The sequence below is a fragment of the Vipera berus genome (genome assembly GCF_964194415.1).
Source record: "Vipera berus genome assembly, chromosome: 1".
Taxonomy (NCBI): domain Eukaryota; kingdom Metazoa; phylum Chordata; class Lepidosauria; order Squamata; family Viperidae; genus Vipera; species Vipera berus.
Genome location: NC_138202.1, coordinates 229,338,390 through 229,351,167, shown reverse-complemented (window position 1 = coordinate 229,351,167; position 12,778 = coordinate 229,338,390). Strand labels below are relative to the sequence as shown.

At 46.7% G+C, this 12,778-nt stretch overlaps 1 protein-coding gene across 1 annotated transcript in view; it reads right to left on the bottom strand.

Moving 5' to 3' along the window:
- Positions 1-8,075: 8,075 nt before the first annotated feature.
- The window catches only part of TINAG (tubulointerstitial nephritis antigen), a gene marked incomplete at both ends in the record, with an annotated part of 40,768 nt that continues 36,065 nt past the window's right edge, over positions 8,076-12,778 (bottom strand). The window contains 2 exons of the mRNA XM_081326235.1: positions 8,076-8,192; positions 9,393-9,438. Coding sequence (XP_081182361.1) covers positions 8,076-8,192; positions 9,393-9,438 — 163 coding nt within the window. The remainder of the gene's footprint in view (positions 8,193-9,392; positions 9,439-12,778) is intronic.

The following is a 12,778-nucleotide window of genomic DNA, read 5'->3' as shown; positions in this document are numbered from 1 at the left end:
AGAAATGAACCCGGTAAGGAATTTCAAGGACAGTTTTTCCTGCCTTCCTCTGATGCCCATGGAATCTACCTTCCAGCAATCAGTATATCCCGACAAAACTAGCAGGAAGAGCTCAGCAACAATGTCAGGGTGAAGTATGGCGAGACAAACTATGGATTAAAGAGAAGAGCAGTAGTGCGACTTTCGGGAAAGGCCCTCATCTGGAATCAGCAGTGCAATGCCAAAAGCTGTCTGCCTGCCCTGAACTTCTCCTGGTCCGCTTTAAATTAAAGTGCTGCTGCCCTTTAAACCTCCAACCTCCATGTCTCTTGTGGGGAGGTAGAAGGGTGTCTAAGGCCCATTGTCTATGGAGATTCTGAATGGGCCTTAGCTATCCCAAAGGTGCTTTTCCCAAGGGCAACTGGGCTTTCTAATGGGACATCTAAGGCCCATTCTCCCTAGCTTTAGCACTTCAATGCCTGCCAGATGGAGTAATTCGGTTTCCTTTCTCTGGGGATAAACCAGCTTCATAATTGCCCATTAGCTTCTGGCAATAATGCTTAAAACTGCTCCCTATTCACAGGATGAGTCTAAAATAGGAGAATTCTAAACCCTCATGGAAAAGCTAGTTTGCATGTGTTTCTGTGCAGGCCTAGCTGGGGGATATACAGTATGTACACGTTCTGTTATGTATGCAGGCATCTGCATAGCAACAGCCCTCAGGGGGCGTTGGCCTGGACAGTTTCGGCGGGAAACCTAGGGCCAACCCCATTGGCTGTTAGCTTACCTGGCCAGGTATATAAGGAGGCCAGGTAGCCCTCATTCCTCAGTTCACTTCCCCTTCCAATAAAGAGCTGAACTCACACACCGGCTGGCGTCTCTCTTGCGTCGGACCCACTACACAATAGTGGCGACGAAGGTGGGATTGCTGCCGACCAAGAGCTGAAGTCACTGGGGAAACGCTCCGCGAGCTGAAGGGAAAGGCATTTTTCCTTCTTCCCCCCACGACCGCCAGCCGAACCGGCAACGCCAAGCGCCACATCCATGACCAACCGCCGCCATGGCTAGAGCCGGACAACCCCACGAATTCGAGACCCGCCGCCCCGAAACCTGGACCCGTTACCTGGCTCACGTTGAACTGTACATGCGGTTCAATCAGATATCGGAGGACGGTGCAAAGGCGGCCGCCCTGCTCTGCCTTGGGGGACCAGCGCTGCTGGAAGTCGCCGCGAACCTGTTCCCCCAGGAGGCCATCAACAACGTCGCGTACCGAGACCTCGTGGCCAGGCTCAACGCACATTTCAAGCCCCGGCGCTCCAAGGTGGCCGCACGGTCACAATTCGAGAAAAGGGACCAGCGCCCCGACGAGACCGGTGCCGACTTCCTCGCCGCCCTGCGGGAAGCTGCCGTCGCTTGCAGGTTCACAAATTTGGAGGAGCGACTACGGGACCGGCTGATTTGCGGCCTACGCGACAGGCAGTTGCAGGAGCGCCTGTTCGAAAGAGAGGAGGTCTCTCTCCAGGAAGCCGAGGACGCCATCCTAGCCCACGAAGCGGCCTGCGGGGCCGTCCAAGCCTGCCAGGAAACCCGGCCCGGCAACCAGGCAACCAGCGTCCACCGGCAAGGGGCCACAGAGGAGGACGACCTGAGCATCGACCTCCTCCAGCGGAAGTCGACCCCCGACCAGCGAGCCAGACGCCCAGACAGGACCAGGCCTCCCAGCAACACCGCCGTTCCCCAGAGGTGCGCAGGGTGTGGTGGGAACCACGTGCGCAGCCTCTACAAGTTCCGGTCCGCCACGTGCCGGGCCTGCAAGAAAACAGGCCACATAGCCACCGTCTGCCGTAGCCGCCGCCCCCGAGAGGAGATCCACGAGCTGCAGCCGGAGGAACCGCCGTTCGAAGGTACTGGGGCCCCCACCAAAACAAAAATTGGCTATGTCGAGAGCCGGCTGGCCATTAACCATACGGGTAGCCGCCGGCTGCTCAAACCCAAAATTAGATTAACAATCCGTTTGCAAGGTGTCCCTTGCAGCATGGAGCTTGACTCCGGATCAGCGGTCTCGATTATTTCGGACGAGACCCTTAACCACATAATTAGCCGGAGCAAGCAACGGATTAAATTACGGCCTACTAAATTAACCCTGACCGATTTTCAGAATTCGCCGGTCAAGGTGAAGGGGGAGGCCACCATTTCAGTGGGCTTTAAGGGTCGCGAAGGGCACCTGGATGTTGTAGTGGTAGAGGGCCGTAGAGCCAGCCTGGTCGGGCTGGACTGGTTTGAGGCCCTGGGAATCTCAGTATCCGGAATCCATCGGATCCAGGGGGACTCCGTTGAGGCCGTTTGCCGGGAGTTCGCCGACGTCTTCGACGGGTCATTAGGCAAGTACACCGGGGCCCCCATATCGTTCAAGCTTAACTCGAACGTCTCCCCCATTAGGGTCCGGCCGCGGCGAGTCCCGTTTGCGCTCAAACACAAAATCGAGCACGAACTAGACAAGTTGGTGGCCCAGGGAATCTTAGAGCCTGTAGATGGAGGGGAGTGGGAAACCCCCATTGTGACCCCCCTCAAGCCCAACGGGGAAATAAGGATCTGCGCCGACTATAAGTGCTCGGTGAACCGCGCCCTAAACCCGCACGCTTACCCGGTTCCCGCGGTCAGCCACGTTCTCGCTTCCCTCCAAGGCGGCGCCATTTTTGCAAGGCTCGATCTTGCACAGGCGTACCAGCAACTCACGGTCACTAGGGAAACAGCTGACATCCAAACCATAGTAACCCATAGGGGGGCATTCCGGGTGAACAGGCTGCAGTTTGGAGTCAGCGTTGCTCCCGGCATTTTCCAGGAGGTTATGGAAAAGACACTCAAGGGCATTCCAGGAGTCTGCCCCTATTTTGATGACATCCTGATCGCAGGAGCATCAGCAGAGGAACTGGCAGGGAGGCTTAGGGAAGTGCTGGCAAGGCTGTGCACAGCTGGCCTCAAACTCAAAAAGGAAAAATGCAGCATAGGCGTTCCTTCCACAGAATTTTTGGGGTTCAGAGTAGACGCCAGGGGAATCCACCCCACAGAATCCAAGGTGAGGGCCATCAAACTAGCACCCACACCCAAGAACAAAGCAGAGCTTCAGGCATTCCTGGGTCTGCTGAATTTCTACCATACATTCCTCCCACACAAGGCAGCCATCGTTGAACCGCTCCACAGGCTGCTAGACAAACAGGCAACATGGGCCTGGACGGCCACCCATGATCAGAGCTTCAAGGCCCTGAAGGCATTGCTGTCGGACAAGTCCACAGTAACCCATTTCATTGAGTCCAAGCCCATTTGTATCGCCTGCGATGCATCCCCTTATGGTGTGGGCGCTGTCCTAAGCCACCTTGAGCCCAACGGGGCACAAGTCCCCATAGCATACTATTCTAGGACACTGTCTGGAGCAGAAAGAAACTATGCCCAAATAGACAAAGAAGCCCTGGCAATCGTGGCAGGAATCAAGAAATTCCACGATTACTTATATGGCAGGGAGTTCACTGTCTTCACGGACCACAAACCACTCCTGGGCCTGTTCACCACAGACAGGCAAACCCCCCAGATTCTGTCCCCCAGGATGCTCCGGTGGTCCATCTTCCTTGCAGCATACAATTGCAAGCTGGTACACAAGCCAGGGAAGGAGATGGGCCACGCAGATGGTCTAAGTAGGCTCCCCCTAGACACACACGACCCAGACCCAGCACCAGCCACACAGATCCTAGCCCTGCAGGAACTACCCGAGTGCCCAGTTCTTGCCAAGGACATTGCCAGCCACACAGCCACAGACAACATCATGGGCAGGGTGCACTCATGGGTTTGCACAGGGTGGCAGGACAAATCCCCGGGACCAGAGTTTCAGGCCTATTTCATTAGACGCGATGAAATCTCCACACACAAAGGGTGCCTCCTTTGGGGTAGCAGGGTCATCATTCCACCCGCACTACGCGCCAGGGTATTGGACTCCTTACACGAAGGGCACCCGGGGGTGGTCAGGATGAAGGCACTGGCTAGGAGCTACCTCTGGTGGCCCGGGTTGGACAAGGAGGTTGAGGATCGGGTCAAGGCCTGTTATACGTGCCAGAGATCCAGGCCAGAAGTGCCACATGCACCAGTACACCGGTGGGAGGCCACACACACGCCATGGTCCCGCATTCACATTGACTATGCGGGGCCATTCCAGGGTCAACTATTTTTAGTAGTGGTGGACAGTCACTCCAAGTGGTTAGAGGTAGTCCCTGTCCCCAACATGACCTCGGGGAGGACAATCCAGGTGCTCAGAGCTCTCTTTGCCACACACGGCCTCCCCGACGTAATTGTGTCTGATAATGGGCCTCAGTTTACTGCTGCTGATTTCCAGGCGTTCTTGAAGGCGAACTGGATTAGGCACGCCACCTCTGCGCCTTTCCATCCATCTACCAACGGGCAGGCCGAACGGATGGTAAGGACGACCAAAGACGCACTCCGGCGCATCATCAGCGGGGACTGGCACCACAGACTGGCCAAATTTTTACTAGCCCAACACACAACACCATGCGTGGCTACCGGCAAGAGCCCAGCAGAACTGCGATGGGGACGGCGCCTCATCACCAAGCTGGACCGCCTACACCCAGACTGGGTAGCAGCCGAAACTGGTAGGGCAACATCACCATCATCACCATCATCACCATCACCACCAGCATCACTACCATCACCTTTGCCATCATCATCCACACACAGGGTCCTCAACCTGGGGGACCTGGTCTGGGCAAGGAACTATGGGGCTGGACATCCTTGGGTTCCGGGGACAGTGGTCGGGAAAACAGGACCCCTTTCGTACATTGTAGGGGTGGAGGGGGACAGACGCATAAGGCGACACATCGATCAGCTCAGAGGAAGAGTCCCTGAGCACGTCACACACGCCCCTGAGCGCATCACACACGTCCCTGAACTCAACGCACACGATCAACAGGAGGACCACACTCCAGGAGGGGTCAACCCAGCTGAGGATGTCACAGGGCAGGGACCAGAGGAGGAGGACTTCCTGATGCCGGCTCCTTGCAGCCCTGCACAAAGGCCTCAGGAACCCACGGTCCAAGCCCAGGGGCCAAGCACACCCAGACGATCCACCCGTCCACACAGGACACCAGCCTACCTGTCGGACTATGTGTGCAAGTGATCCTCACACAAGGACACCACTGTTTTTTTTATATATATACTCATAGTTATAGTAGTTGCATGTTGTTGTTGTTATGTGGGTCTTCTCTAAGGGGGGAGGGGTGTTATGTATGCAGGCATCTGCATAGCAACAGCCCTCAGGGGGCGTTGGCCTGGACAGTTTCGGCGGGAAACCTAGGGCCAACCCCATTGGCTGTTAGCTTACCTGGCCAGGTATATAAGGAGGCCAGGTAGCCCTCATTCCTCAGTTCACTTCCCCTTCCAATAAAGAGCTGAACTCACACACCGGCTGGCGTCTCTCTTGCGTCGGACCCACTACACAATACGTTCGAAGAACGGGGTGACATTTTTATGTCCAGGAAATATATGCTTGTGTATGATCCTGTCCGTGCAAACTTAATGGAAAAAAAATATCTTTGAATCTTTTGGTTAACCAAAGTGTCCTGAATTAATTTAAGGGAAAATTTATTACAGGGTTTGTTTAGAAATCACTACAATGCAGTTGCTAATATTGCCATAAAGGGAAATGAGTTTTTAGAGAAAAGGAATGCATGCTGCTAAATTTAATCTTAATACATTTATTGTTTCTCTCAGTTGAATGTACTTTATTTCGCGAATGGACAGGCTGCCGTTCCAGATTAAGTGCATCCTGGGACAGCCGTTCAGAGATGGAGTCCCAGACACTTTATTAGAAACTTTAAATGTAGTTGTAATTCTGAATCAAAAACACCTTTGTGGGCTCCCTCATGACTCCCTGCCACTAATAGGACCTAAAATTACATTGTTGGAGATGCAATAAAATTGTTTCATTTAAATTGCCCAATAAATTGTTCCGTTTGGGAAATAAGGGATTACTTCAGTTTTGAGATTCAGTATTTTCAGATGTTCATATACTTCTGAAGTTTATTCCTACCACATGGACGCTGACATCTCGACAGAGAAAGTGGTTTTCCAATATCCTTCTTACTGCATTGGAAAGAGAAACATATGGCCCTATGGACATATGGAGCTATCCAATAGACAGCTGAATTGATGTCACCAGCAATTTATGAACCACTAAGTTATCAGTATAGACTAGCTGTGGATGACTGTAATAAATTATAGTTGCCATTTATTGAAACATTTACTGTGCAATTTTAACACAATTTTAACACATCCATGAATATATGCCCTGTATTTTTTTGTTTCTTTTCTTTAGCTTTCTTTTTTATTCTTTTATAGCAGGGCTTCCCAACCATGGATGCTCACACCACCTAGGAGTGTGAGACAATATTCCAGGGGGTGCGAAAACTTGGGTTGAGAAGTTCCAAAATTATAGTGTATATGCATAATTCGTTTTGAACTTTTGTAAGGCGTGCGAGAATATATCAGAAGCGCAAGTGTGTGTGTGTGTGGGGAAATGTGCGCCCACGCATGAGCGCACCGACCAGCCATTTCCACGGCCCACTGCGGGGTGCAGGGTATAGAAAAGGTTGGGAACCACTGTTCTCTAGTTTTCTTTTTCTTTGCTTCATACCTGGGATGGAAAATTATGGCCCCTTTACAACCTGTGGACTTTAACTTCCAGAATTCCTGAACCAGCTCAGGAATTCTGGGAGTTGAAGTCCACTGATGATAAAGAGGCCATGGTTGCCCTCCCCTGCTTTCTACAGTTAATAAAAAATATTTCTGGGGGGAAAAGAAAAAAGGCACGAAAGTATTCCTGCACCGCTGTACTCTAGCAACCAGAGGTAGTACCATATTTTCCGGCGTATAAGACGACTTTTTAACCCATGAAAATCATCTCAAAAGTTGGGGGGTCGTCTTATACACCCAGTCGTCTTATACGCCGGAAAATCAGCAAGCCCGGGAAGGCACGCCCTCCCCTCTCACTGTGGAGGAAGCAGGGCAGGCTGGCGTCTGGCGGGAGCCGGCAGGGCAGTCCTGCGCATGCGCGCTCTCCGGCTGTTAAGGAGCACTCCTTAGCAGCCAGGGAGTGCGCGCGTGTGCAGGACTGCCCTGCCGGCTCCCACCCGACGCTCTTCCCTCTTGAGGCAGCATCACCCCCCCCCGGTTCCTAAGGAGTCCTCGGGGATGCTGCCTCAAGAGGGAAGAGCGTCGGGTGGGAGCCGGCAGGGCAGTCCTGCACACGCGCGCACTCCCCGGCTGCTAAGGAGTGCTCCTTAACAGCTGGGGAGCGTGCGCGTGCGCAGGACTGCCCTGCTGGCTCCCGCCAGACGCCAGCCTGCCCTGCTTCCTCCACACTGAGAGGGGAGGGCGTGCCTTCCCGGGCTCGCTGATTTTCCGGCGTATAAGACGAAAAATCTTGAAAATCATCTCAAAAGTTGGGGGGGTCATCTTATACGCCCAGTCGTCTTATACGCCGGAAAATACGGTAATGAAACAGTCAGTCATGATTACACTTAGCTATCAATAGGACTCTCTTTCTTAATTCCTTTGAAAGACATAGTCAAATGAGATACAAAGACATATGCATATAAATATAGTTAAATAATGATGTCTTTTTGAAGCAAGCCAGTTCTGATCACACACACACACACACACACACACTTCTCTCAGGGATGCTATTGGTTAAAAATATACAATCTCACAAGACTGAGATTGATCACAGTTCAGAAGAAAAGAAAGAGACCTGCCCAATTGTTCTCATTCCTCATTTACTGCCTTTGGACTGTTCCAGTTATGAATTAGGTCATCTAAATACCAGTAGAAGTGAAATTAAAACAGGTAATATTTTTCACCATGCTGGATTCACAGCTAAATGTTCACCCACAGTCTTAACATCTGACATAGAAATGCAGAATATTTAGTGAAGAGAAAATAACAAATATAAGTATGTACATATTGAGGTTAGAGGCTATATATTCCATTTGTATAAAATATATGTAGAACAAAATAGTGGCCATAATGAAAATCTTTTAAAGGTGACATTTGGTAGCTATGATCAGTTTTTCAATATCGCATTCATTTTGTCCTCGTAAAATTCTGAAATAACCGTTTTCTCCCCAGGAAATTCCCCAGGAATTTGCAGCAATCTAGGAGTGGAGAAGAGAAGATATTTTATTTTAGCAAATACAGTCAAATTGTGATAAAGGAGAAAAAGAAAGAAAGCAAAAGAGGAGCTGTGGTATTTACTGCCTTGTCCTCATCCAGTTAGATAGATTGTCCCTTCCAAATATTTCTTCTAAAGAGTTACTTGAAGACCTAATAAAACTATATCTCAGGCTAATGAATAATTAGCAATTAGAAGGGCCTATTTAAAAATGCCAAGTAGGATTATCTTCATTTGTGTTGCAGTAAACAGGGAGTGAAGAGACAGTTTACTTTAAACTTTCCCTCCTCAACTGAAATCCTAATAAAAATAGACTTCATCCTGTGACACTTTCCAGACCTTATGAGGCTAGAAAAGGTGTTTTTAAGACACATCCTTCTCCCAAGGGTGCACTTTCATACAGTCTGTGTGCTGATCTGGGGTGGCCACTACATGTCCCATGTTATACCCTGTTTCCTTTAGAGCTAAGATGGTGCAAAAGGAAATGCTGCAAGATAGCTCCATGGCAATGTTTTTCGAACTAGGCAACTGCTTTCTGGTTGGGGAATTCTGGGAGCTGAAGACCACACATCTTAAAGATGCCAATTTTGGGGGGGGGGGGAAACTGCTCTAGGCAAACTTGGCAAATTTAAGACCTGTAGACTTCAACTCCCAGACTTCCCCAAGCAGCATAATACTGGTTAGAGAACCTTGGAGGTGATTAAATGGCAAAGTCTAACCAGAGAGTACTAAAATTATATCCCTAAAGTGAACCTCGCCTGAAGAGGTTAACAGAATAACAGAGGTGAGCTGCTATTTGACACAACTCTGATCAGTTTGTGATATCTTGTTTTAAAGTTTTAGAGTCACCTCTTCATTTTTTTTGTGCTTGTTCCCCCCCTGATGATGATTATTATCTAGTGAGAAAAAAAGAACTAACATGGCATTTTGCCCCCCAGATTTGGTATGCACTGCAAGCTCAATACAAATTACTCAAATTACAAATATACTGTAAATAAATAAAATTGAAGTTAAATCAAAATGGGATTTACATGACTGTGTCCTCACTACAAAGTAGCTTTGTGTGTGTATGTTTTGCTGAAAATTGTGCTTGTTAATTACAAACATCTTTTCTATTGATTCCAAAAGCAAACAAGCACAAATATCTTTTTTCTAGATTAGTCCTCTGTTTCTAAGCACTTACCCAATATTTTTGCCATTGTCCTTCTGCATCTTCTAGCGTACCCCACCTATCCAAAGAAAAAGCATTAGTAATACATATTTTTCCCCTGGACATCTTGGAGGCATCTTTAATCTCGCTATTCAAATTTCCTTCTTATTATGTTCCCAAGAGTGAGTATGTTGCCATCATTCTGCGAGCACATAGTGATTCTCTTTTTCCGATTACTTGCTTTTCATTTTAGAACATGCTCATTATTGAACAGCATGTTATAAAGCATTTGTTTCCAGGTGTTCAGTTTATGGGCAAATAACACTTCATACTTCACTTCTTCAGTAAATAGGTGACCTTGTGTAGCCAGCACTATGTGGGCAGTGCAAGTAATTTCATTTGATTTATTAGGCTGGAATGATTTCTGCTCTGTGTGAGTGCAGCCATGGTTTCCAATGGCTTTTTTCATCTTGCTCTATCTGCACAGAAATCAGAATGCATAACCTTTGCCTTATTTGTATTCTCAGTCAACGCCACAACTGCATCTATCCAGCTAGAATTACCAACAATAAAGCACAACAAAATAAATCATAGAGCACTTGGCTTTTTGCCAAAGCTAATTCATTACAAAACTTAGTAACTAATATTTTATCTTATTAAAAAAGAGACACAGGCCAGATCATAAGGATACTATTTTCTTTAAACAGACAATCTACTCCAAGGACTAATTCCAGAGGCAGAACAGGACATGTGACAGGATGTCCTATTGGATAAGTCTAGTCTAGTGAAAAGAAGGATTAGTGGGGGACATGATAGCAGTGTTCCCATGTTTGAGGAGCTGCCACAAAGAAGAGGGGGCCAATCTATTCCCCAAAGCATCAAAAGATAAGACAAGAATTAATGGATGGAAATTAATCAAGGAGAGAAGCAACCTAGAACTAAGGAGGTTCTGACAGTGAGAACAATTAAACAGTGGAAGAGTTGCCTTCAGGGGTTGTGGGTGCTTCATCTCTGGAGGCTTTTAAGAAAGCTATTTGTCTGGAATGGTATAGGGTCAATAAACTCAATAAACCAAGAGCTTGATAAAATAAAAATATATTTCCCTTTCTATAGTCATGTCTCATGTAGGAAAATGCAAAAATGACATAGAATTTGAAATAGAAAATAGGAATGTGCGATATCCAACAGAATAAATAAAGCCTCCTGTTTGAAGAGTGTCCTACAAACCCGCTCTTGGCAGCTACCTCTTCTCCCTCATTAACTCCATTCTCAACATTCCCACAAGACAGACAGACATATAAAGAGACAGACAGTTTCACAACAGGATGGGATGGGGATTTATGGCCTCCAGTAGTCTTACTTCATGGTAGACTAGAATGGCGGCATCTCCAAACTGCTAGAACCATTTTCTACCAGAGGAAAGAACGGGCTATTTCAAAAGAAGGTGTGTTGTGGCTCTTAAACACAAAAACTGTCCAATTTATAAGGAAGAAAAAGTGGGGTGGAATCTTCGGCTACATTGGAGGGTGGGACCGGAGGGTAGAGTCCTTGCACTGCAGAAAGCAGCACTAGCCGGACCTCCCCCAGAATCCTTGAAGCCTAATCTGACCATTCCCAAGAGAATATAGTCAGCCAGGTGAGATTCTTGTAACATAGGTGACTAATAATAAAGCTTCTGCTTGAGAACTATTCACGAGTGCTTGTGGTTGCTTGCATCTGATAATAAGGCAGTGGCTGTCTTAAACAGCAGAAAAGGCAGCCTTTTGTGAGTTATTTAATATTATCCACATTGTACTTTTTGTACAAGAAGAAAAGTACAGTATCTCTGGAGGTTCCCACTTCAGATAGAAGAATAACTTAGGTAATTCTTTGTGTAACTCAAATCAAGGAATGACCACTTTTGCTTTATCTCAGGCAGACCAGAGATGATAGAATATGTATTGTGAGCTATCTCTAATTTTGTAATATATTGTATGTTTGTGTACTCATGTCTTTCAATTACTTGTTTGTCTTATCTGTGTATAACACGGGATATGAAGTGAAATTTCTGCCTTGCTTCAGGTCACAAAACCCTTTGCCACATGGGTAATGTCTATTAGCATTTGAACTGCTACAGAAGGTAGAGAACACTAACTTTGCTATTGATATCTCCTCCTTACACGAGGAATGAAACATTCTTGCATTTTTAAAAGCCCCACAGTGAAAAACTGAATAAATGCATTGAAAATGTTTTTTAAATATGTGTATAAAATTTAAATGATATTTTAATGATGCATAGAGTTCTCTTTCTTCTGAAAATCATTAAAGAGAACAATTACTTCTACACCAGTACCATTTTCCATTTTTTTTATGTATCCATTAGAAGAATCTCAAGTCCTAAGAATAAGAATAAAATAGTACAGAACAAAGTGATAAAAAGTAAATACCATAATGTTTCACTACCTCATATAAATTATAAATTATAATATCAACTTCTGGAAATTTGAATATTGTTTTGGCATCCCCAACTGAAGTTGATGTGACATTTGTCAGTAATGTCTATGGATTTGTCCTTAAATTTCAGAGTAGCAAGTTTCTGCAATAACAGCTTTTTATAGAAAGCAATACAGGTAGTTCTCGAATTATGACCATGATTGAACCCAAAATTTCTGTTGCTAAGCGAGACATTTGTTAAGTGAATTTTGTCCCATTTTACGACCTTTCTTTCCACAGTTCTTAAGTGAATCACTGCAGTTGTTAAGTTAATAACATGGTTGTTAAGTGAATCTGCCTTCCCCATTGATTTTGCTTGTCAAAAGCTCACAAAAGCTGATCACATGACCCCGGGACACTGCAACCATCATAAATATGAACCAATTGCCAACTTCGAGGCATTATTTTCCTTAAAGAATCTTTTATTCTGGAAATAAAGTATTGGCACTACATAGTTGAACCCAAAAACTAAATTCCCCTCCCCTGGATACAAAGTAACAAAATACAATTCCCACCCCCAATAAACAGTCATAAATCACATTCCCCAATTAGCTTGAAGCATGGGCTTTCTCCCCAGCTCTCCAGCTGCCAAAACGTTATCAGCTCTGGACCCAGTTTGTCCTTGGATTCCCACAGCGGAGTTATTATTATTATGGCTAACTGAACTCTCATTGCAATCCCTGCTCCCAGCACCAACTAATTCTAAAAGCATAGAAAAAATGGCTTCATTTTCATCTCTTGTCAAAGCAAGAACATCTGATGTTAGCAGCATTGTCACATGGTTTTCAGTGCCGTTTTAACTTTGAACACTCACTAAACAAACTATTATAAGCTGAGGACACCTGTACAGAAAATATAAATATTAAAGTAGCCTGATTAATCAGAGGATGTCCGGAGAATGTGTACAGCAACCGGAGGCTGCCTATGCAAAAGCAGAGTCAAGGATT